Here is a 26,378-nt window from a genome sequence, read left to right as displayed (position 1 = left end):
GCGCCGTAGTGTGGCGACTAGGGGCTTTTCACAGTAACTTAATTGCAGTGTTAGTGCAAGCCTACTTGTGACAATAGAGATTATTTTCATTGAGTTTGGAAGCTGTGTCGGTGGGTATGGGTGTATCCGGGGGCTGCTGGGGCAGTCAGCGTTTTGATGGTTTCCTGCTCGAACCAAGCATAGAATGCATTGAGTTGATCAGGGAGGGGTGCGCTGCTGCTGGAGATTCTACTCGGCTTCGCTTTTAGCCCATTCTGCTCTTCAGGCCATGCCACAACTGCCAAGGGTCTGTAATGCTAGTCTATGGCTCTAGCTTGGTCTGATATTGTCTCTTGGCATCCCGGATGGCTTTGCAGAGGTCATACCTGGATTTCTTGTGTAGGTCTGGGTCGCCTGTCTTGAACACCTCAGACCTGTCCTTCAGCAGGGAGTCAGTCTCCTGATTAAGCCATGGTTTCCAGTTGGGGAACGTATGTTCTGCTTTTTTTGACATGTAGTCGTCCACACATTTGCTGATAAAGTCTGTGATGGTGGTGGCAAGCTCATGTGGGTTGGTCACTGAGTTATGAAATATGGAGCAGTCCACTATCTCCAAGCTGTCGCGTAGGAGCTCTTCTGTTTCCTCGGTTCAGCACTGCACACCCTTCTTAGCCGGATACTCCCGCTTACGTTTCTGCTTGTCTGCCGGGAGAAGGAGCACCGTCTTATGGTCCGATTTCCCGATGTGCGGTCAGGATATGGATAGTAGGCACCTCCTGGGGGGACAGGAGATATGTTGGCAGTACACTCTTGAGGTTGGCCTGGTTGAAGTCCCCGGCCATGATGAACAAGGCCTCCGGGTGTTCTGTTTCATTGTTATTTATAACTGTACAATTCGGCCAGCGCCGCCTTCACTTACGCCTGGGGTGGGATGTAGACCGCTGTGATAATGGCTGAAGTGAACTCGTGTGGGAGATAGTATGGGCTGCACTTCACAGTCAGATATTCCAGGGCTGGGGAGCAGTAGTTCGCCATGGTCGCCACATCCGAATACCAGGACAGTCCACCCTTTGCTTTGCCTGATGACGCCATGCGGTCAGTCCGGTCTATTGAGAAGCCTCTGGGTTGTATAGCACAGTCCGGTGAGGCAGGAATGACCATGTTTCTCTGAAACAGAGCACACAGTCTCCTGCTTCCCTCTGAGAGCTAATTCTAGTTCAGCTTGTTTTCAATCACTTGGACGTTTGCCAGGACTGGGCGGGCTGACTGCGACTGGGCGGGCGGGCTGGCTGCGACTGGGCGGGCGGGCTGGCTGTGACTGGGCGGGCTGACTGCGACTGGGCGGGCTAGCTGGCTGCGACTGGGCTGGCTGGCTGGCTGCGACTGGGCGGGCTGGCTGTGACTGGGCGGGCGGGCTGGCTGCGACTGGGCGGGCTGCCTGCGACTGGGCGGGCTGCCTGCGACTGGGCGGGCGGGCTAGCTGTGACTGGGCGGGCTGGCTGTGACTGGGCGGGCTGGCTGTGACTGGGCGGGCGGGCTGGCTGCGACTGGGCGGGCTGGCTGCCTGCGACTGGGCGGGCTGGCTGCGACTGGGCGGGCTGGCTGCCTGCGACTGGGCGGGCGGGCTGCCTGCGACTGGGCGGGCGGGCTGCCTGCGACTGGGCGGGCGGGCTGGCTGCGTCTGGGCGGGCTGGCTGGCTGCGTCTGGGCGGGCAGGCTGGCTGCGACTGGGCTGGCTGCCTGCGACTGGGCGGGCTGCCTGCGACTGGGCGGGCTGGCTGCCTGCGACTGAGCGGGCGGGCTGGCTGCGTCTGGGCGGGCGGGCTGGCTGCGACTGGGCGGGCTGCCTGGCTGCGACTGGGCGGGCTGCCTGCGACTGGGCGGGCTGCCTGCGACTGGGCGGGCTGGCTGCGACAGGGCTGCCTGGCTGCCTGCGACTGGGCGGGCTGCCTGGCTGCGACTGGGCGGGCTGCCTGCGACTGGGCGGGCTGGCTGCGACAGGGCTGCCTGGCTGCCTGCGACTAGGCGGGCTGCCTGCGACTGGGCTGGCTGCCTGGCTGCGACTGGGCGGGTTGGCTGCGACTGGGCGGGCTGGCTGCCTTCGACTGGGCGGGTTGGCTGTGACTGGGCGGGCTGGCTGCCTGCGACTAGGCTGCCTGGCTGCGACTGGGCGGGCTGACTGCGACTGGGCGGGCTGACTGCGACTGGGCGGGCTGACTGCGACTGGGCGGGCTGACTGCGACTGGGCGGGCTGACTGCGACTGGGCGGGCTGGCTGCGACTGGGCGGGCTGGCTGACTGCGACTGGGTGGGCTGCCTGACTGCGACTGGGCGGGCTGGCTGACTGCGACTGGGCGGGCTGGCTGACTGCGACTGGGTGGGCTGGCTGCGACTGGGTGGGCTGGCTGCGACTGGGCTGGCTGCCTGCGACTGGGCGGGCTGGCTGACTGCGACTGGGCGGGCTGGCTGCGACTGGGTGGGCTGGCTGCGACTGGGCTGGCTGCCTGCGACTGGGCGGGCTGGCTGACTGCGACTGGGTGGGCTGGCTACGACTGGGTGGGCTGACTGCGACTGGGCGGGCTGCCTGCGACTGGGCGGGCTGCCTGCGACTGGGCGGGCTGCCTGCGACTGGGTGGGCTGGCTGACTGCGACTGGGCTGGCTGCGACTGGGCGGGCTGGCTGCGACTGGGTGGGCTGGCTGACTGCGACTGGGCGGGCTGACTGCGACTGGGCGGGCTGCCTGCGACTGGGTGGGCTGGCTGACTGCGACTGGGCTGGCTGCCTGCGACTGGGTGGGCGGGCTGCCTGCGACTGGGTGGGCGGGCTGCCTGCGACTGGGTGGGCTGGCTGACTGCGACTGGGCTGGCTGACTGCGACTGGGCGGGCTGCCTGCGACTGGGCGGGCTGGCTGCCTGCGACTGGGTGGGCTGGCTGACTGCGACTGGGTGGCTGACTGCGACTGGGCGGGCTGCCTGCGACTGGGTGGGCTGGCTGACTGCGACTGGGCTGGCTGCCTGCGACTGGGCGGGCTGGCTGCCTGCGACTGGGCTGGCTGGCTGCGACTGGGCTGGCTGACTGCGACTGGGCGGGCTGCCTGCGACTGGGCGGGCTGCCTGCGACTGGGCGGGCTGGCTGGCTGCGACTGGGCGGGCTGGCTGGCTGCGACTGGGCGGGCGGGCTGGCTGCGACTGGGTGGGCTGGCTGGCTGCGACTGGGCGGGCTGGCTGGCTGCGACTGGGCTGGCTGGCTGACTGCGACTGGGCGGGCTGGCTGCGACTGGGCGGGCTGGCTGGCTGCGACTGGACGGGCTGGCTGCGACTGGGCGGGCTGGCTGCGACTGGGCGGGCTGGCTGGCTGCGACTCGGCGGGCTGGCTGCGACTGGGCGGGCTGGCTGCGACTGGGCGGGCTGGCTGGCTGCGACTGGGCGGGCTGGCTGCGACTGGGCGGGCTGCCTGGCTGCGACTGGGCGGGCTGGCTGACTGCGACTGGGCGGGCTGCCTGGCTGCGACTGGGCGGGCTGCCTGCGACTGGGCGGGCTGGCTGACTGCGACTGGGCGGGCTGCCTGGCTGCGACTGGGCGGGCTGCCTGCGACTGGGCGGGCTGGCTGACTGCGACTGGGCGGGCTGGCTGACTGCGACTGGGCGGCCTGGCTGCGACTGGGCGGGCTGGCTGACTGCGACTGGGCTGGCTGCCTGCGACTGGGCGGGCTGGCTGACTGCGACTGGGCGGGCTGGCTGACTGCGATTGGGCGGGCTGGCTGACTGCGACTGGGCGGGCTGGCTGCCTGCGACTGGGCGGGCTGGCTGACTGCGACTGGGCGGGCTGGCTGACTGCGACTGGGCTGCCTGGCTGCGACTGGGCGGGCTGGCTGGCTGCGACTGGGCTATCTCTGGCGCCTGACTGTAAATGGGCTAGATGTGAGTCGTCTAACTCTGACTGGCTGTAGCTGGGGCTCATTGTGACTGCAAATCGGCAAACTGCGACTGGGTTGACCGTCGTTGGCTGACTGTGTAAATGGGCTAACGGTGACTAGGCTGCCTGTGCTTCCTGTGCCTGGGCTGCCTGTGCCTGGGCTGCCTGTGCCTGGGCTGCCTGTGCCTGGGCTGCCTGTGCCTGGGGTGCCTGTGCCTGGGCTGCCTGTGCCTGGGGTGCCTGTGCCTGGGGTGCCTGTGCCTGGGGTGCCTTGACCTGGGCTGCCTGTGCCTGGGCTGCCTGTGTCTGGCTGTAAATGGGCTGATTGTGCCTGGGCTGTAAATGGGCCGGCTGTGTCTGGGCTAACTGAATGTGAATTTGCTAATTGTGTCTGGGCCTTGTCTGAGCTAACGTGAATGGGCTGACTGTGTCTGGGCTGTGTCTGAGCTAACGTCAATGGGCTGGCTGTGTCTGGGCCGTGTCTGAGTTAACGTGAATGGGCTGACTGTGTCTGGGCTTTGTCTGAGCTAACGTGAATGGGCTGACTGTGTCTGGGCCGTGTCTGAGCTAATGTGAATGGGCTGGCTGTGTCTGGGCCGTGTCTGAGCTAATGTGAATGGGCTGACTGTGTCTGAGCCGTGTCTGAGCTAACGTGAATGGGCTGGCTGTGTCTGGGCCGTGTCTGAGCTAATGTGAATGGGTTGACTGTGTCTGGGCCTTGTCTGAGCTAATGTGAATGGGCTGACTGTGTCTGTGCTGTGTTTGGGCTAACTGGATGTGAATGGGCTGGCTGTATCTGGGCTGTGTCTGAGCTAACGTGAATGGAGTGACTGTGTCTGGGCCTTGTCTGAGCTAATGTGAATGGGCTGGCTGTGTCTGGGCCGTGTCTGAGCTAACGTGAATGGGCTGACTGTGTCTGAGCTAACGTGAATGGGCTGGCTGTGTCTGGGCCGTGTCTGAGCTAATGTGAATGGGCTGGCTGTGTCTGAGCTAACGTGAATGGGCTGACTGTGTCTGGGCCGTGTCTGAGCTAATGTGAATGGGCTGACTGTGTCTGGGCCTTGTCTGAGCTAATGTGAATGGGCTGGCTGTGTCTGGGCCGTGTCTGAGCTAACGTGAATGGGCTGACTGTGTCTGAGCTAATGTGAATGGGCTGTGTCTGGGCCGTGTCTGAGCTAACGTGAATGGGCTGGCTGTGTCTGGGCCGTGTCTGAGCTAACGTGAATGGGCTGACTGTCTCTGTGCTGTGTCTGAGCTAACTGGATGTGAATGGGCTGGCTGTATCTGGGCTGTGTCTGAGCTAACGTGAATGGAGTGACTGTGTCTGGGCCGTGTCTGAGCTAACGTGAATGGGCTGACTGTGTCTGGGCTGTGTCTGAGCTAACGCGAATGGAGTGACTGTGTCTGGGCTGTGTCTGAGCTAATGTGAATGGGCTGACTGTGTCTGGGCTGTGTCTGAGCTAACGTGAATGGGCTGACTGTGTCTGGGCTGTGTCTGAGCTAACGTGAATGGAGTGACTGTGTCTGGGCTGTGTCTGAGCTAATGTGAATGGGCTGGCTGTGTCTGGGCCGTGTCTGAGCTAACGTGAATGGGCTGACTGTGTCTGAGCTAACATGAATGGGCTGGCTGTGTCTGGGCCGTGTCTGAGCTAACGTGAATGGGCTGGCTGTGTCTGGGCCGTGTCTGAGCTAACGTGAATGGGCTGACTGTGTCTGGGCCGTGTCTGAGCTAACGTTAATGGGCTGGCTGTGTCTGGGCCGTGTCTGAGCTAATGTGAATAGGCTGACTGTGTCTGGGCCTTGTCTGAGCTAATGTGAATGGGCTGGCTGTGTCTGGGCCGTGTCTGAGCTAACGTGAATGGGCTGACTGTGTCTGGGCTGTGTCTGGGCTAATGTGAATGGGCTGACTGTGTCTGGACTGTGAGCGAATGTGAATGGGCTGGCTGTGTCTGAGCTAACGTGAATGGGCTGACTGTGTCTGGGCTGTGTCTGAGCTAACGTGAATGGGCTGACTGTGTCTGGGCCGTGTCTGAGCTAATGTGAATGGGCTGACTGTGTCTGTGCTGTGTTTAGGCTGTGTCTGGGCTAACTGGATGTGAATGGGCTGGCTGTGTCTGGGCTGTGTCTGAGCTAACGTGAATGGGCTGACTGTGTCTGGGCTGTGTCTGAGCTAATGTGAATGGGCTGACTGTGTCTGTGCTGTGTTTGGGCTGTGTCTGGGCTAACTGGATGTGAATGGGCTGGCTGTATCTGGGCTGTGTCTGAGCTAACGTGAATGGAGTGACTGTGTCTGGGCCGTGTCTGAGCTGACGTGAATGGGCTGGCTGTGCCTGGGCTAACTGGATGAGAATGGGCTGGCTGTGTCTGGGCCGTGTCTGAGCTAACTGGATGTGAATGGGCTGGCTGTGTCTGGGCCGTGTCTGAGCTAACTGGATGTGAATGGGCTGGCTGTGTCTGGGCCGTGTCTGAGCTAACTGGATGTGAATGGGCTGGCTGTGTCTGGGCTGTGTCTGAGCTAACGTGAATGGGCTGGCTGTGTCTGGGCCGTGTCTGAGCTAACGTGAATGGGCTGACTGTGTCTGGGCTGTGTCTGAGCTAACGTGAATGGGCTGGCTGTGTCTGGGCCGTGTCTGGGCTAACTGGATGTGAATGGGCTGGCTGTGTCTGGGCTGTGAGCTAATGTGAATGGGCTGGCTGTGTCTGGGCTGTGAGCTAACGTGAACGGAGTGACTGTGTCTGGGCCGTGTCTGAGCTAACTGGATGTGAATGGGCTGGCTGTGTCTGGGCCGTGTCTGAGCTAACTGGATGTGAATGGGCTGGCTGTGCCTGGACTGTGAGCTAATGTGAATGGGCTGGCTGTGTCTGGGCCGTGTCTGAGCTAACGTGAATGGGCTGACTGTGTCTGGGCCGTGTCTGAGCTAACGTGAATGGGCTGACTGTGTCTGGGCCGTGTCTGAGCTAATGTGAATGGGCTGACTGTGTCTGAGCTAACGTGAATGGGCTGACTGTGTCTGGGCTGTGAGATAATGTGAATGGGCTGGCTGTGTCTGGACTGTGTCTGAGCTAATGTGAATGGGCTGACTGTGTCTGCGCCGTGTCTGAGCTAACGTGAATGGGCTGGCTGTGTCTGGGCTGTGTCTGAGCTAACGTGAATGGGCTGGCTGTGTCTGGGCTGTGTCTGAGCTAACGTGAATGGGCTGACTGTGTCTGGGCCGTGTCTGAGCTAACGTGAATAGGCTGACTGTGTCTGGACTGTGTTTGAGCTAATGTGAATGGGCTGGCTGTGTCTGGCTGACTGTGAATGGGATAACTATGAGTAGCACAGTGGTTAGCACAGTTGCTTCCCGGTCCCAGGTTCGATTCCTGGCTTGGGTCACTGTCTGCGGAGTCTGCACGTTCTCCCTGGGTTTCCTCCGGGTGCTCCGGTTTCCTCCCACAGCCCAAAGATGAGCAGGTTAGGTGGATTGGCCATGATAAATTGCCCTTAGTGTCCAAAAAAGTTTCAGTGGGGTTACGGGGATAGGGTGGAGGTATGGGCTTGGTAGGGTGCTCTTTCCGATGACCGGTACAGACTTAATGGGCTGAATGACCCCCTTGTGCACTGTAAATTCTATGTCTGGGTTGTGTCTGAGCTAATGTGAAAGGGTTGCGTGTGTCTGGGATGTGAATGGGCTAGCTGTGTCTGAGCTGATGTGAATGGACTAGGTGAGTCTGGGTTGTGTCTGAGCTGATGTGAATGGACTAGGTGAGTCTGGGTTGTGTCTGAGCTGATGTGAATGGACTAGGTGAGTCTAGATTGTGTCTGAGCTGATGTGAATGGACTAGGTGAGTCTGGGTTGTGTCTGAGCTGATGTGAATGGACTAGGTGAGTCTGGGTTGTGTCTGAGCTGATGTGAATGGACTAGGTGAGTCTGGGCTGTGTCTGAGCTGATGTGAATGGACTAGGTGAGTCTGGGCTGTGTCTGAGCTGATGTGAATGGACTAGGTGAGTCTGGGTTGTGTCTGAGCTGATGTGAATGGACTAGGTGAGTCTGGGTTGTGGCTGAGCTGATGTGAATGGACTAGGTGAGTCTGGGCTGTGTCTGAGCTGATGTGAATGGACTAGGTGAGTCAATGTTGTGGCTGAGCTGATGTGAATGGGCTAGGTGAGTCTGGGTTGTGTCTGAGCTGATGTGGATGGACTAGGTGAGTCTGGGTTGTGGCTGAGCTGATGTGAATGGACTAGGTGAGTCTGGGTTGTGTCTGAGCTGATGTGAATGGACTAGGTGAGTCTAGATTGTGTCTGAGCTGATGTGAATGGACTAGGTGAGTCTGGGTTGTGTCTGAGCTGATGTGAATGGACTAGGTGAGTCTGGGTTGTGTCTGAGCTGATGTGAATGGACTAGGTGAGTCTGGGTTGTGTCTGAGCTGATGTGAATGGACTAGGTGAGTCTGGGTTGTGTCTGAGCTGATGTGAATGAACTATGTGAGTCTGGGTTGTGTCTGAGCTGATGTGAATGGGGCTGTGTGGGGCTGGGGCTAGCTGACTTCTGTTTTTGGACACTTGAGGCTGATCTCCGATAATTCTCAATGAATGTGAATGACGCAGCCATTGCGCGGAGATCCCCACAGCCAATGGCAGGGAGCCAGTGCTGACACCCCTCTATTAAAGGAGCCGGAAATATGATTGTGTTTGAATGAGCGGCCACCTGTTCTCCAGCACAGACACTGACTACAGACACACACATTGACTACAGACATAACACACACACGCACTGACACACACACATTGACTACAGACATACACACACTCACAGTGAGCACCTCTGTCTCCCGCCCAGTCACAGCAGCCGCGGCTTCTGACCTGCCCCCCACACACACACATTCATGGATCGCGGGACGCCGCTAGTTAAAGGGGGCAAAGCCGAGGGGCTGAGCGGCAGCGGCACGACTTCGGGCAAAGTGCCGGTGGCTGGCGCGGGCGGCTGGCAGAATGGGCACTCGGAGCCGCAGAGAGCGGCCGCCCAGTGGCAGGAGGAGAGGACCCGCAGCCTGGAGGACAACCAGCTGAGTCTGCCGAGCCTGGAAGCCGCCTACTCGGCTATCCTGAGGGGGCTGGGCGAGGACCCTGAGCGACAGGGGCTTCTCAAGACGCCCTGGAGAGCCGCCACTGCCATGCAGTTCTTCACCAAAGGTTACCAGGAGAAGATTTCAGGTAGAGTTGGGCTGACGAGAAAGTGAAGGGAGTCGCCCCTCCCCGTCTTTTAAAAAAAAAACTCTTCCTTTTCACTTTAGCTCTCTGATTGACAACTTAAAATGTTTCCGAAGTGTCCTGATCGATGTTTCAATGTAAATATTTGAAAGATGAGTAACTTGGCGTTATTTTAGTGTTGAGATAGTTGTTGTTTTGAGGTGGATTTCTCTCTGCTTGCTTTGAAACATTCTAATTCGTGGAAAATAGGACATCCCCAATTGTTTTGGTGTCTCTCTTACTGAAGCTTATTTCCCACAAAAAAGACTGGTTAGTGGCGATACAGCAAAATGTGTTCTTTCTGACAAGTTATATAAACATATTTTGTGTTGACTCTCTCTTCCTCCAAGAGGGCAAGGAACGTTGGCTTTACCCAAAAGTTAAGAGACTCAGTCTGTGTTATCAATGTAAACATGTTCAGCACTGTATTCTGCTCACCATCCTGGTTCATGGCAAATAGACTGAACTGCCACTGAAAAATGACTTCTTCAAAAAAACTTTGCGTATGTGAATGTACCAGCCTTTCCGTGTTTCTCATAGCACACCGATTATTGCCAAGCCTCTTGACTAAAGCTGTATTAAGATACCCGATCCTCTGTTCAGTTTGTTGTCCCTTGTTTGAGAGCCGGAGAATGCGAAATGAAAGTAACTACACATCAGGTCATTTTCATGACTCGATAAATTTATTTCTCCCACAGGGGAGAGAAGAAACGAGGCTTTGTGGAAAAATGAGTATGCCTTTGTGATCCTTTTTAGCTGTCAGTGTAAGCAGCTTTGGCACTTCGCTGTCCAGATGCGCTGCTTTTCAGTAATGGCAGACACACACACATCTGCCTGCTTCTTCGGTAACATTTGACACAATTTAGCGGATATAAGTTTTTGAAATACAATGCGATCTAATTTGTAACTCATTTAGTTCATGTGTCACCCTTCCATTAAAGTCAGGCTTTCTTAACTAGCTTGAACATTAATGAAAGTTGGTTTCTAATTGCAAGCAAACCCTGAATTTCACATTTGCCCAATATAATTGTGCTTGCATGCCTAGGATGACTCATCAGAACTAACCTTTTATGTTGAAATACATTAATAACACCTGTAGCTTCAAATCACCATCGATTTATTCTTGCTTGCGATTATTTCCCAGTACTGTAGGATAATGCTGCTTCAAAAGGGGAAATTACATTTATTTCCAGAATTATACTGGCTTATTGATCACTTTCCAGGACCCACCAGACGTTTACTAACACCTAAACAAGCTACCTGAATGTGATGTTTTAATCAGAGCTGGTTAGATATGAATGACATTTCCTCTTGTAATTTGTGAATCAGATTGAGAGCAAATATTTAACTTTAAAAAAAAAATGTTCACTTTGTACGTCTAATCTTCAGATGAGCCGATAAGAATGCAGGACATGTTTATTTGCTTTTCATTTGCCTGGGGTGTATGTGATGTGCTGAGTAGAAATCAGAACTTGTAACTTTACCAGACCACTATGTTTGGTTCCAGGATAGAACATGTCTCAAGTCTGATTCTCAAAAGTCTTGAGCCACGTAGCAGGGGGAAAAAAGCAGCTGAGGTAATTTCTGTTGCCACCCATGTGGCTTTTTGACACAGATTTTGCCTTCCAGACCTGCTTCTAGGAGTGTGGAGATGTTGAGTAGGCAGTGGGTTGAACCTCACCAATTTCAAGGCACCCCCTGGCATCAAGCTGCAGGCTGGGAAAAGAGAGAACTCTTTTTTATCACAGCAGTCTGAGATGAAGCAGGAGTGGCTCGAAATTCACAGCTGGGCGCAGTGCTGAAAGAGGATCAGTGGCCTCCGGCAATGATCATTAAAGTGCTTGACTTTCTCAGCATTCTGCTGCTAAGCTCTCCTCAGACCAACACACCTCATTCCTCCCTCTTTGGGCACCACCTGACATCCTCACCTGAATTGCCAACACTGCCATTAACCCTCCATACCACCTCATAACCATCCTTTACGGACCCTTCCACAAATGCTATTAATCGATTTCTCTCTCACTCACTCAACCCACTGGTTTTACATCCTTGCAGGAGAAGACAGCTCAGAACACCAGGAAGAGACATAGAATGTGATGGGTAGGTTGGGGAGATGGTTTGACTTTCCAGTAGTTGCCACTCTCACTGTCATCACAGTAGAGGCAGGAAATTGCAGAGTTGAGGAGTGTCTGGAGATTAGCAATGGGAAACTGGGATCTCCCAGCTACCTGGTGATGGAATTGGGTATCACACTGCTATGTGGCACAGTGCTATCTGGTGAGTTGATTTGCTGTTGCCACTAACTGAAGAATACATAACGATGGCTTTGAACCCTTACCCTTGTCAAGGGTCATCTTTATTGTTGTTTCTTGCCTATGAAATAACCATCACCCTAGAGGGGAATGAGAACAGAAACACATAATAAGAAATAGGAGTCGACCTTTCATCTCCTTGAGCCCTCCACCATTCACTACAATCGTGGCTGATCATTGGATTCAGCTTGATTCCCAGAGACACCTGCATCTATCCATCTCAGCCTTAACTCATGATACGGCACCCACCAGTCCCTAGGGCAGACCGTTCCAGAGATTCACAGCTCCTTGAATGAAAAGTTTTCTTGTAATCTCTATCCTAAATGATCAACCTCTTTCCTTTTATAATTTTTCCAGTTAAGGGGAAATTTAGTGTGGTCAATCCAACCACCCTCCACATTTTTGGGTTGTGGGGTGAGACCCATGCAGACACTGGGAGAATGTGCAAACTTCACACAGACCCCGGGCCGGGATCAAACCCAAGCCCTCGGCGCTGTGAGGCAGCAGTGCTAACCCTGTACCACCATGTCGCCCCGATCAACCCCTTTCCTGGGACTGTGCCCATATATTCTTGTTTCTCCAGCCAGAAGGAAATAACCTATTGTGTCGAGCCCCTTCCGAATCCATTAGATCTCTCCTCTATACATGCCAGAGAGCATAAGCCTATTTTATTCAGTCTCTCATCATAGGACAACCCTTTCATTCTAGTGAAGTTGCTAGACTGCCTTGAATATATCCTTCCTTAAAGGTGGATGGCTGGTTCGTGATGTGCTGCAATGCCAACAGCGCAGATTCAGTTCTCTTATTGGCTGAGGTTATTCATGAAGGCCCCCCTTAGCCCTGCCACCCGCCTGAGGGGTGGTGACCCTTGGGTTAAATCAGAACCAGTCAGCTCTCAAAGGCAGGAGAAACCTGTATTCCTCTGGGACTGCAGCAACATTTACAAATAGCTGAAGCCCATTAGTTATAACATGCCAACTTGAAAATGCCCCAAGTAATCTGTGCGTATTACAAATGTGGTCACCTTTAATACTTTGCCATTGTGTCAAAGGATCCATTTCTTTTGGCATTGTTCGATACGTCTGTGAGATAGTTGTGTCCAAGTCAGAACAAAGTTCATATTCTCCTGAAGTTGATCCTGTAACTTTAATCAACTTCTATGAGTCATTCAGTGAATAATATTGGCATCGGATTTCACAAACACTTGGATTCAAGAAGAGCAGGAAGTGATTCTTTCATTTATGGGAAATGTTATTGCAATGTAGCAACCTCTGAACTTTTACATTCGAATTATTAGACTGAGAAAACTACAGTTCATTTGTTCACCTTTAATCATCCAGATAATCTCATGATGCAATGATATTGGAGTTACCTGAAGATTCCTTTTACGTTTTAAATGTTGATCTAGAAGTTGAATATGAAGCCTCAAGATGTCGGCTTATACACAGTACTGTATAAAAGTAAACCACTGCATGGGTGTGGGTGATTGCCTTCTTTGTCATTTGCCACATGGGGTATGAACTGTGGGGGTCTGATCTGTGTGGGCATGTCCCAAATTCCTGAGCATCCTTGTAACACTAGCCACTTTGATACCTTGTGGATATGAGGTGAGCACAACGTGCATGTGTGTGATGAAACATTGAGTAAAGAGCAGCACGGTGGTGCAATGGTTAGCACTGCTGCCTTACGCCGCCGAGGGCCTTGGTTCGATCCCGGCCTCTGGTCACTGTATGTGGTGGAGTTTGCACATTCTCCCTGTGTTTGCGTGGGTCTCACCCCACAACTCAAAGATGTGCAGGGGAGGTGGATTGGCCACGCTAAATTGCCACTTAATTGGGGGAGAAAAAGAATTGAGTCCTCTATATTTTGTTTAAAAAAAAAATTATTTTGATATCAAACATATACACTGAGTAAATGCAGCAACAAAAAGCAAGGGGTCATGCCGATGCATTGTATCTCCCAAATATACTCACGTAATAGACAACCCCATGATATCTGGCCTAAAAATCATAAACACCACAGTGACATCATGTGTTCCTTTCCATCACTGTTTGGCCGGTGGTATACTCTCTCCCACATTAACCAGATATGTGCCATACCCTTATGCTGCACAATAATAATCCTCACTGTCACAAGTAGGCTTACATTAACACTGCAATTAAGTTACTGTGAAAAGCCCCTAGTCGCCACATTCCAGCGCCTGGTCGGGTACACAGGGAGAATTCAGAATCTCCAAATTACCTAACAGCACGTCTTTCGGGACTTGTGGGAGGAAACCGGAGCACCCGGACATGTATTAAAATTTCCTACATTCATCATAGACCTGACGCAAAGCACTGAGCCACAAACAGAAAATGCTGCAGTCGGCAGATCAGGCAGACTAGCGCCCACTGCTGGGCAGGGACAGAGCGGCAAGGCCCCAGGACCTGACCATTCAGGGTAATGGGAATCTCTCCATTGCGAGGAAATAAGTTGACTAACTTAACAAACCAATTCAAATATTGGCACTGGAGGTTTGGGAAATCTTGTGATGACATGGCAATGGAGTGCTTACCCAGACTGCCCATGAAGTTGGTCTATTGGGCATCCTCATTTTGGACCTCCTACCAAATCTATCCAATGTACCTAGTTCTTGCATTGTTGTTGCGACATTATCATAGTATTACCTATCTCTCTCCCCTTCAAGTACTTGAATTCAAAGGCTTGGGTGGCATGAAGGCCTTGTAACTCTTCCATATCTTGTTCGCACTCCTGTTTGAGGAGCAGTTCTTTCTGTTAGCTTGGAGATTGAGCTGTCATCTGGATACCTTTTCATTTTTCTGTTCCTTTGTGTTTTTCCTCGGTGGGTTTGGTTGTTACACTGATCGGTGATTGCTACTCTAACTCGTTTCTTGTGGAGTGGACAAACAATGTGTTCATCTCCTTGTTGCCAGTCATCATGTGGGTCATCTTTCTCTGGCTGAGGAAGTGCATTTGTATGATGCCAATGGCGTTTGGTGATATGCCACCTCCTGAGTTTCACTGTTTGCAATGGATGACTGCTCTCTGGTTGCAGCAAGTCTTTATGCTTTGGCATGCTGGCTGGGAGTTGGAGATTATTCTCCATGGTTTCAGTGGTGACTTGCTGTCCTGCCATCGGAGTCAGAGGTTGACACTCATTGGACTGCTGATCGGATCCATGGGTTGTTGGCCTGTCTGACCATGGAGGGTTTTCCAGTACCTGTAAAGCGAATTGACAAACCTGCTCTGCAAAAAGAGCTGAAGTTTCAGTCTGGACGCTCATCAGGAACATGCAGTTCTGTTTGGTCAACAGCAACGGTTGTCTTGACATCATTTGCCATTTTGAGGATATCCAAATGCACACTGGCATCTCAGTTCGAGGGAGAGAAAGTCTGTTGCCAGGTGGAAGATTTGCTACCATTCCTCATTGGTTCCAGGATTGTACCAGTGATGGGAAACCAGATTTCTCCAGGCCCATACAGCTCCGTGTCCATTGTTCAAAGCCAGAGGTCTTTCAGTCACGGTTCTTTTGTCCAACAGGACTGTTATACTGGCTATTGTATCTTTTTTTTAAAATTTAGAATACCCAATTCTTTTTTTCCAATTAAGGGGCAATTTAGCGTGGCTAATCCACCTAACCTGCACATCTTTGGGTTGTGGGGGTGAAACCCATGCAGACGCAGGGAGAATGTGCAAACTCCACACGGACATTGAACCCGGGTCCTCAGCACCGAAGGTAGCAGTGCTAACTACTTCATCACCGTGCCGCTCCTGGCTGTTGCATCTAATTTAAAATTTGCTAAATGGCCATTGATAAAAATGTCCGCCTTCTGAAATGAGAAACCAAGATCTTTGACCTCAGGCAAAATGCATGGCTGCATGTCCTTCAGGCTTGCACTTAAACAATAATTTAGGGCATCACTGGGTAGGCCACCATTTATTGCCCATCAAAAGGTGGCAGCTTGAACCACTGCAGTGCTACGTGGCGGTGTAATATTGGGGAGGGAGCGCCAGTTTCTTTCCAAGCAATATCTTTCCAAGTCAAGATGGTGAGTGAATTAGAGGGGAACCACCAGGTGGTGGGGTTCCCAGGTATCTGCTGCTCATGTCCTTCCAGATGGTGGTGGTCATGTGTTTGGAAGGTGCTGACTCAGCAGCCTTGATGAGTTCCTGCAGTGCATCTTGTAGATGGTACATATGGCTGCTACTGTGTGTCAGTGGTGGAGGGGTTGAATGCGGAAGGGGTAGCAATCAAGTGGACTGCTTTGTTCTGGGTGGGGTCAAGCATCTTGTGTTGTTGGAGCTGCATTCATCCAGACAATGGACAGTAATCTATTGCGCTCCTGACTTGTAGATGGTGGACAGGTTTTGCGGAGTCAGGAGGTGAGTTACTCACCACAGAAATTCCAGCCCCTGACCCGTTCTTGTAACGACAGTTATTTATATGGCTAGTCCAGTGCAGTTTCCGGTCAAGGGTAACCCCCAGGATGTTGAGAATGTGGGGATTCAGAAATGTAATGCCATTGAATATTAAGGTGTGATGGTTAGATTTTCTCTTGTTGGAGATGGTCATTGCCTGGCACTTATGTGGCACAAATGTTACTTGTTAGTCCAAGCCTAGATTGTCCAGGTCTTGCTGCATTTGGACATGGACTGCTTCGTTATCTGAGGAGTCATGAATGGTGCTGAACATTGTGCAATCATAGAATCTACAGTGCAGAAGGAGGCCATTCGGCCCATCAGGTCTGTACCGGCCTTTGGAAAGCGCACCCTACTTAAGCCAACACCTCACCCTATCCCCATAACCCAGTAACCCAACGTAACCTGCAGATCTTTGGACTGTGGGAGGAAACTGGAGCACCCGGAGGAAACCCACACAGACACTGGGAGAAAGTGCAAACTCCACACAGACAGTCACCCAAGGCTGGAATTAAACCAGGACCCTGGAGCTGTGAGGCAGCAGTGCTAACCACTGTGCCACCGTACCGTCAACAACGACGATCCCTGCTTTTGACCTTGTGATGGAAGGAAAGCCATTGAAGCCGCATCTGGAGATAGTTGGGCTCCGAGGACCTCGTGCAACGATGTCCTGGAGCTGAGATGATTGATCACCACAACCATCCTCCTTTTATGCCAGGTATGATTCCAACCAGTTGAGGATTTTCCCCTTGATTCCCATTGACTCCAGTTTTGCTAAGGCTATTATGCCACACTGACAAATGCTTCCTTGATGTCAAGGGCAGTCACTCTCACCTTACCTCAGGAGATCAGCTCTTTCGTCCATGTTTGAACCAAGGCTGTAATGAGACCAGGAGCTGAGTGACTCTGGCGGAACCCAAACTGAACGTCGGTGACAGGGTTATTGCTGAGTAAGTGCTGCTTGATAGTGCTGTTGATGACTCCTATCATTTTACTGATGGAGGAGAGTAGACTGTTTGGGGGGTAATTGGCTGGGTTGGATTTATCTTGTTTCTTGTGTACAGGACACACCTGGGCAATTTTCCACATTGCCGGGTAGACGTCAGTGTTGTAGCTGTACTGGGACAGCTTGGCTAAGGGTGTGGCAAGTTTTGGAGCACATGTCTTCAGTACTATTGCTGGAATATTACCAGGGCCCATAGCCTTTGCAGAATCCAGTGCCTTCAGCCATTTCTTGATATCACGTGGAATGATTTGAATTGGCTGATGACTGACATCTGTGACACTGGAGACCTGTGCAGGAGGCCAAGGTGGATTGTCCACTCGGCAATTCTGACTGAAGGTTTTTGTGAAGGCTTCAGCTTGATCTTTTGCACTGATGTGCTGGTCTCATCCACGTTGAGGATGGGGATATGTACACGAGAACGTTTTAACTCAACAGGTGGTAGGTCTAACAAGGGATGGTGCAATGCTGGACCTAGTTCTGGGGAATGAAGCCAGACAGGTGGTTGATGTGATGGTGGAGGAGCATTTTGGTGATGGTGGCCACAACATGGTGAAATTTAACTTTGTTATGGACCAGGAAATAGACGAATTGCAGAAAAAGGTCTTAGATTGGGGGGAGAGCAGACTTTAGTAAAATAAGGCAGGATCTGGCCAAAGTGGATTGGAACAAGTTACTGGTGGGGGGATCTGCAGAAGAGCAGTGGGGGGTGTTCAAAGAGGAAATGGGGAGGGTACAGGCCCAACATGTTATGTTCCCTCTAGGGTTATAGGAAGGAGTAACAAGCCCAGAGACCTATGGATGCCCACAGATATTCAGGATACAATGAGAAGGAAGAGAAAGACTTTTAATAAGTACAAAGGGAGCAAATCAACAGAGGCATTAGTGGAGTACAGAAGGCGCAGAGTGGAGCTTAAGAAAGCAATCAGGAGAGCAAAGAGGGAATATGAGAAATCTAGCTGGTAAAAGTAGGGAAAAACGCAAGATATTCTATAAGTATATCAATGGGAATAGAATAACTAGAGAAAAAGTCGGGACCAAGGGGGAACCTGTGGGTGGAGCCGGAGGACATTGGTAGGGTGATAAATGAATATTTAACATCCGTCTTCACCCAATAGAATGAGGAGGCAGATACGGAACTTGGGGGAGAGAGACTGTGAGGTTATTGAACAAGTTGTTATAGGGAGGGACAAGGTATTGGAGGTGTTGGCAGGCTTAAAAATGGAGAAATCTCCAGGTCCGGACGAATTGTGTCCCAGGGTTGCTGTAGGAGGTGAGGGAGGAGATTGCAGGGGCTTTGATCCAAAACTTTAATTCTTCTCTGGCCACGGGAGAGGTGTAGAGGACTGGAGAACCATGAATGTGGTCCCACAAGGAAGGCTGTAGGGATAAGCCAGGGAAGTTGCAGGCCAGTGAGTCTCATGTCAGTGGCGGGAAAACTAATGGAGAAAATTCTGAAGCAGAGAATCGGTCCCCAATTGGAAAGGCAAGGTTTGGTCAGGAATAGTCAGCATGGCTTTGTCAGCACATTAGCACAGTGGCTAGCACTGTGGCTTCACAGCACCAGGGTCCCAGGTTCGATTCCCCACTGGATCATTCTCTGTGCGGAGTCTGCACATTCTCCCCGTATCTGTGTGGGTTTCCTCCGGGTGCTCCGGTTTCCTCCCACAGTCCAAAGATGTGCAGGTTAGGTAGATTGGCCATGCTAAATTGCCCTTAGTGTCCAAAAAGGTTGGGAAGGTTATTGGTTACGGGCATAGGATGGAAACGAGGGCTTAAGTGGGTCGGTGCAGACTCGATGGGCCAAATGGTATCCTTCTGCACTATGTTCTATGTATGAGGGCGGTTGTGCCTAACAAATGTGATTACATTTTTTGAGCATGTGACTAAGTGTACAGATGAGGGTAGTGCAGTTGATGTAGTTTGTATGGATTTCAGCAAAGCATTTGACAAGGTCCCACATCGGAGACTTGTATAGAAGGTAAATGCACATGGGATGCAGGGGAACTCGATGGAGTGGATTCAAAGCTGCCTGAGCTGGAGGAGAGGGTAATGACAGACTGCTGCTTTAGTGACTGGAAGCCAGTGTCCAGTGGTGTACCACAGGGATCTGTGCTGGATCCCCTATTATTTGGCATTTATATAAATGACTTGGGTGACTTTGTGGGGGGTAGGATTTGTAAGTTTGTGGATGACAGAAAGGTGGGCTGGGTGGTTAACAGTGAGGCTGAGAGTCTTGGGTTACAGGAAGATAGAGACAGGATGGTCAAATGGGCAGAAAAGTGGCAGATGGAACTTGATCCTGAAAAGTGTGAAGTGTTGCACTTTGAAAGGAGCAATTTGGCAAGGAAATATTCAATGAATGGCACCACCCTGGGAAGTCCTGAGGGACAGAGACACCTTGGCACCTTTGAAAATAGATCTCTGAAGGCAGAAGGGCAGGTTAATAGGGTGGTGAAAAAGACATATGGTACATTTGCCTTTATCAATCACGGCATAGATTACAAAAGCAAGGAAGTCATGTTGGAATTATATAGAACATTGGTGAGACCACAGCTGGATATTGTGTACAGTTCTGGTCGCCACATTATAGGAAGGATGTGATTGCACTGGAGCGGGTGCAGTGGCTTTTCACTAGGATGTAATAAAAGTAATCTTTATTATTGTCACACGCAGGCAATGAAGCTACTGTGAAAATTCCCTAGTCGCCACCTGCCCAATTCACCTAACAGCACGTCTTTCAGGACATGTGGGAGGAAACCGGAGCACCCAGAGGAAACCCACGCAGACACGGTGCAAATGTGCAGACTCCGCACAGACAGTGACCCAGCGGGGAATCGAACCCAGGACCCTGGTGACACAAAGCAACAGTGCTAACCACTGTGCTACCGTGCTGCCCAGGATGTTGCCTGGGATGGAACATTTTAGTTGTGAAGACAGGTTTGGGTTGTTTTCGCTGGAGCAGAGAAGACTGAGGGCAACCTGATCGATTATACAAGCTTATGAGGGGCATTGACAGGGTGGATATGGAACAGCTGTTCCCCTTAGTTGAAGGGTCAGTTTCGAGGGGACACAAGTTCAAGGTGAGGGGCAGGAGGTTCAGGGGGAGTGGAGGAAAAACCTTTTTACCCAGAGGGTGGTGATGGTTTGGAATGCACTGCCTGGGAGGGTGGTATAGGCAGGTTGCCATGCATCTTTTAAAAAGTACCTGGATGAGCACTTGGCACATCTTAACATTCAAGGCTGTGGGCCAAGTGCTGGCTGATGGGATTAGGATTGGCAGAACAGGTGCGTTTCATGCGGCAGTGCAGACTCGATGAGCCGAAGGGCCTTTCCTGCACTGTGTTTTTCTGGGAATATTTGTGTACCGTCCTCCTCTAGTGAGTTGTTTAATGGTCCACCACCATACGGCTGGATGTGGCAGGACTGGTGGAGCTTAGATCTGATCCTTTGGTTGTGGGATCGCTTACCTCTGCCTATTACTTGCATACCCATCAGCATAAAGAGCAAGTAGTCCTGTTTTGTAGCTTCACCAGCTTGATGTGTCTCTTTTTTTTAAGGCCTGGCTGGTGTTTCTCTCCCTTCATTGAACCAGGGTTGATCCCCTGACTTGGTAATGTTAGAGTGGGGGATATGCCTGGCCCTGAGGTTACAGATTGTAGTTGCAGCTGTTGGCGGCCCACAGTCCCTCATGAGTGGCCAATTTTGAATTGCTAGATCTGTTCGAAGTCTATCCCACTTAGCATGGTGGTAGTGTCACACAACACGATGGAGGGTATCCTCAACGTGAAGACAGGGGTTAGTCTCCAAAGACTCTGGTGATCACTCCTAGCGATACTGTCATGGATAGATGCATCTGCAGGTTGGTGAGGGTGAGATCGTGTTTTTTCCTCTGGTTCCCTCTCAACCTGCTGCAGACCCAGCCCAGCAGCTATGTCCTTTTAGGACCAAGCCAGCTCAGTCTGTGGTGGGGCTACTGAGCCACTCTTGGTGATCGACATTGAAGTCCCCCACCCAGAGTAATGCTGCACCCTTCGCATCCTCAGTGCTTCCTCCCAGTGCTGTTCAACATGGAGAATTACTGATTCATCAGCTGAAGGGCTCGGTACATGGTAATCAGCAGGAGGTTTCCTTGCCATGCTTGACCTGTTGCCATGAGACTTAATGGGGTCCAGAGTCGACGTTGAGGACTCCCGACTGCTTACCACTGTGCCGCCACCTCTGCTGAGTCTGTCCTATCAGTGGCACAGATCATACCCAGGAATGCTAATGGAGGTGTCTGGTTCATTTTCTTTAAGGTATGATTCTGAGTGTGACTATGTGAACCATTTTGATGTTTCAAAATAAGGTGAAAGCCATTTACAACCAAGGTGAGGAATTTATTTTTCCTCAGGGTTGTGAGTCCTTGGAATTCTCTATCGTTGTGGCACCTCAGTCATTGTGTATGTTTAAAATAGTGATTGACAGATTTCGAAATGGCAATGACATAATGAGACATGGGTATAGTGTGGGGGGGGGGGGAAGAGACATTGAAATGGATGATCAGTCATGATCATATTAAACAGCAGAGAAGGCTCAATGGCTGACTAGATTGCTCCTATTTTCCAATGCTGCATTGGGCTGAACTTGCTTGACGTTAATCTTGCCTATGGCATGGTCGTTCTGTCCGATTTTGAGTATTACTTTCCTTGGCCAGGAGTGTCCCTGTGTCTTGCTTAACTAGCTGTATTATGGGATGGCCTCTGCAGCATGATTGATTCTTTCCACTTTAAAATGGTCCTGTGTTGCTCCGACTGTCCTACTATCTGGATTTACTTTTCCAGTGTTGGATCTTCCTTTGCTTAGAGAGGTCAAAGAGTTCATCTTCCGCTACTCCTACCACTATTCTGTTTGAGTTCCAATTTGAAATCTCTGTACTCGCATCCATCTGAATCGTGTGCAGATCATTGAACGAAAAAAACTGGTTCTCCTGTCTGTTGGACTCTTGTATTGAATTCAGCTCAATCAAATGTTTTATTGTTTAAAGTAAACGTGGAATGATTTTAGTATTTCTTCAAACTGTGCAGATGCTTAATTATTCCCAGTCTAGCAATGATGTTGTCCACAATCAGGCCGACCAAGTAAAGCAACGTGTTCATCCTCCTCTTGTGACTTATTATTTGAACCCAAAACAATGCTATATCTTGAGAACCATTTCCACTAAAAATCCTCACTTTGTGATTGATCTGGGCCTTGAATTAGTCAAAATTGATTTGGAAATGTTTTGGAGGGATGAAATTCTGATCAGTGATTGCTCTCTGAATTTCAAAATGTCATCATCGTTAACACGGCGACAAAGGGAATTCCCGTGCTTTCTGGTTTTCACTGCCTCCACAACAATAGCAATGATGATCAGATTGGAATAACATTTTCAACAATGGCGGCCTGGATTGGCTGACTGCAGGTTTCTCTCTTTCACTCTTCTACTCTTTTGACTCATGTGCCCATTGAGTTCAAGCGATTACTTTTTACTGAGCTGACAGTTGCAATGTCCCCAAATTCCTTAATTTGTTTTTGGATGAGCTCCAACTCCAGGATCAGGTTTTAGTGGTAGATTTCTTTCAAACTACACTTCTTCTGACACAGAGTTACTTTCAAGATATATCCAGACTTGCTCCAGCCTCGAATTTTAAGAGATTTAGCTACCCTTGTGACTGTACATTCTGGGATTTGAACCTAGACTTGCAAAGGATCTGCAATGAGGTCGTCTTCTGCAGTAACAAATTTTGTATCTCAGCGTCAGCTTCTTTCTTTGGAGCTTTTTCATGGCCATCATTCCTCTGTACCTCTGTTCATGGAGCTTCTTTTCAGGTTCGTTGAACCTTTTTTCTGTATTCCAGCATTTCAGGTTGTCTCTCTATTTTTGTGGGCTTCTGAGTTTTTAGCTCTTCTGCTACCCCATATTGTGGGGTGTTGTTTACATTTTAGTAGGTTTGATGAAGTCTTTGTAGTCTTTAGTAGGTCAGCTGCAAGTGTTTATTAACTGTTAGAATGATTTAAGAATATATATAGTAAAGGGGACAAGCTAGGAGATGTCTCCATGCCTCAGTCTGGATATGGCTCTGTTCAACACCCCACTGACCCCAAGGTATGGGTCATGTGTGGCCAGAAAGGGAATAGGGCCACAAAGTGCCACAGACAAGGGCTCGAAACAGGGAACTGCTGCAAACACCCACCCAGTACGGTCTGTGGGTGAAGGGGCCCCCGGAGTGCAGGGGGCTACCCGCGTGGCGGACACACAGTGGACGGCCATGGCGGGTGTCCCCGGGACAAGGGGGAACCCCGGAGCGCAGGGACCCGACCGCATGGGGAGAGCAGTGATAGTGGACATCCTGGACGGCCCCCTAACAAAGGGAAACCCCAGAGGGCAGGGGCGCGTCCACCGGACAAATATGGTTAACCCCACAGGAGCAAGGGGGCAGAAGCCCCCCACCAGAATAGTCACCTGGAACGTAAGGGGACTTAATGGCCCAGTGAAGAGATCTAGAGTCCTCACCCACCTTAGAAACATGAGGGCCGACATAGTCTTCCTCCAAGAGACGCACTTGAGGGAGCAGGACCAACTGCGGGTAAGAAAGGGCTGGGTGGGACAAACCTATCATTCCTGTTATGGGGCAAGGGCCAGGGGGGTGGCGATCCTGATTGGCAAGAGGACAATGTTTAGGGCGACAAAGACGGTTACGGACCCAGGGGGACGGTATGTCATGGTCAGCGGGGCCCTGGATGGGGCGCCGGTAGTCCTAGTTAACGTGTATGCGCCCAACTGGGACGACACGAGCTTCATCCAAAAGACCATGGCAGAAATCCCGGACATAGCGACGCACCGACTAATCATGGGGGGGGACTTCAACTGTGTACAGGACCCAACGACGGACAGATCAAACCCCAGAACGGGGAAAACCTCAAACATGGCAAGGGAACTCAGTCACTATATGGAGCAGATGGGAGCAGTAGACCCCTGGAGATTCGCCCACCCGGGGGAGAAAGAATTCTCTTTCTTCTCCCCAGTACACAACGTGTACACCAGAATTGACTTTTTGTGGTGGGGGAAAACGGTGCTTCCAGAGATAGACAAGGTGGAATACTCCGCAATTGTGATATCAGACCACGCCCCACACTACATGGATGTGCGGCTAGAGACGGGAAGGGCCCAGCGCCCCAAATGGAGGTTGGACGGTGCCTTACTAGCTGACAAGGCCTTCAGCGAAAGGATAGCGCGGGCCATAGCGGAGTACACTGAGATCAACCAAAACGGGGAGGTCTCACCCTCCACGTTCTGGGAAGCGCTTAAGGCCGTACTAAGAGGGGAAATCATAGCCTACAAAGCGCAAAGAGATAGGGAGGAAAGGGTGGCTAGGCAGAAGCTGGTCGACTCCATACTGGAGGTAGACCATAAATACTCCGAGGCCCCGACCGTAGAACTCCTGGCGGAGAGGAAAGAATTACAAAGGAACTTTGACCTGCTCTCCACCAGGAAAGCAGTACACCAACTCCGCCAGGCACGCGGGGCCCTATACGAACACGGAGACAAAGCCAGCCGCCTGTTGGCCCACCAGCTGAGAAAGCAGGCAGCCAGCAGAGAAATTGCGCAAATCAGAGATACCAGAGGCACGTTGGAAACAGAACCAGAGAGGATTAACAAAACCTTCAAGGCCTTCTACCAAGAGCTGTACACCTCAGAGCCCCCAACGGGGAAGGCTGGGATGAACCGGTTTCTTGACGGACTGGACATACCAGTTGTGGGAGAGGGCAGAAAACGGGATCTGGAAGCACCACTAGCACTGGGAGAGATCATGGACAGCATTAGCTCCATGCAGGCGGGGAAGGCGCCGGGACCGGACGGATTCCCGGCGGACTTCTACAAAAAATTTGCGACAGCGCTGGCCCCGCACCTGCGGGAGATGTTCACAGACTCGCGCTAGGGGCACATTGCCACCCACGTTAGCACAGGCCTCAATCTCGCTGATACCTAAGAAAGACAAAGACCCAACGGAATGTGGGTCATACAGACCCATATCTCTGCTGAATGCAGACGCCAAAATACTGGCCAAAATCCTAGCCAAGAGGCTAGAAGACTGTGTACCTGAGGTGGTCACAGAGGACCAGACGGGCTTTGTCAAAGGTAGACAGCTTACCGCGAACATCAGGCGCCTGCTGAACGTGATAATGACCCCTCCGGGGAGAGAACACAAGAGGTGATCGTCTCCCTGGACGCAGAAAAGGCCTTCGACAGAGTCGAGTGGAAATACCTCATAGAGGTACTGGAGCGGTTCGGGCTTGGAACAGGGTTCACCGCTTGGGTAAAGCTCCTGTACAACGCACCCATGGCGAGTGTACAGACCAACAATACCAACTCCCAATACTTCCAGCTGCACAGGGGCACCAGACAAGGATGCCCACTGTCCCCGCTGCTGTTCGCACTAGCAATTGAACCGCTAGCAATCGCGCTCAGGGCAGCAAAAAATTGGAGGGGGATCCGAAGGGGAGGTAGAGAGCACAGAGTCTCACTCTATGCGGATGATCTGCTCCTCTATATCTCGGACCCACAAAGCAGCATGGACGGAATCATCGCGCTCCTGAAAGAGTTTGGAGCCTTCTCGGGCTACAAACTCAACATGAGCAAAAGTGAGATCTTCCCAGTACACCCGCAAGGGGGGGGGGGGGGCAGCACTAAAGGGGCTGCCGTTCAATCAAGCCCGACATAAATTCCGCTACCTGGGGATCCAAATAGCCCATGACTGGAAAGGGATCCACAAATGGAACCTCACCAGCCTGACGGAGGAAGTTAAAAAGGACCTGCAAAGATGGAACACACTCCCGCTCTCCCTCGCGGGGAGAGTTCAGACGATCAAAATGAACGTACTGCCCAGGTTCCTCTTCCTGTTTAGATCCATTCCGATCTACATCCCCAAGGCCTTTTTCAAAGCGCTGGACAAACTCATCATGGCGTTCGTATGGGGGGTAAAAATGCTAGGATCCCAAAGAAGGTCTTACAAAAACAAAAACCAGGGGAGGGCTAGCCCTCCCGAATCTACAATTCTACCACTGGGCAGCAACAGCCGAGCGAGTAAGGGGATGGATCCAGGAGCCAGAGGCTGAGTGGTGTGCGTGCGGAGGAGGCCTCCTGCATGGGAACCTCCCTCCGGGCCCTCGCCACGGCAGCACTCCCATCCCCACCCAAAAAACACTCCAGCAGCCCAGTGGTGACAGCCACCCTCCAATCCTGGAACCAACTGCGGCAGCAACTTGGCCTGAACCAACAATGTCGAACAGGGCTCCCATCTGCAACAACCATAGGTTCACACCAGCAATGACTGACGCCACCTTCAAAAGGTGGACGGCAGGACGGGGGGACACTGACAGTCAGGGACCTATACACGGACGACAGGATCGCAACACTGGACGAACCTGACAGAGAATTTCAGCTAGCTGGGGGCACGAGCTACGGTACCTGCAGCTCAAAAACTTCCTACGAAAGGAGAC

General features: G+C 52.0%; 1 protein-coding gene across 2 annotated transcripts in view; it reads left to right on the top strand.

The window, feature by feature from the left end:
- The first annotated feature begins 8,545 nt into the window (after positions 1 to 8,545).
- The window catches only part of LOC119954237 (GTP cyclohydrolase 1-like), a 57,784-nt gene continuing 39,951 nt past the window's right edge, over positions 8,546 to 26,378 (top strand). The window contains exon 1 of one of the 2 annotated variants that reach the window (XM_038779324.1): positions 8,546 to 9,086. In XM_038779324.1, the coding sequence (XP_038635252.1) occupies positions 8,759 to 9,086 (328 nt within the window). In that variant the 5' untranslated portion in view covers positions 8,546 to 8,758. The remainder of the gene's footprint in view (positions 9,087 to 26,378) is intronic. The other variant, XM_038779315.1, reaches the window with a different exon arrangement.

The sequence above is a fragment of the Scyliorhinus canicula genome, chromosome 2 (assembly GCF_902713615.1).
Source record: "Scyliorhinus canicula chromosome 2, sScyCan1.1, whole genome shotgun sequence".
Classification (NCBI taxonomy): Eukaryota; Metazoa; Chordata; class Chondrichthyes; order Carcharhiniformes; family Scyliorhinidae; genus Scyliorhinus; species Scyliorhinus canicula.
Note: the sequence above shows the minus strand (reverse complement) of the source record. Positions and strands in the feature narration are given on the sequence as shown.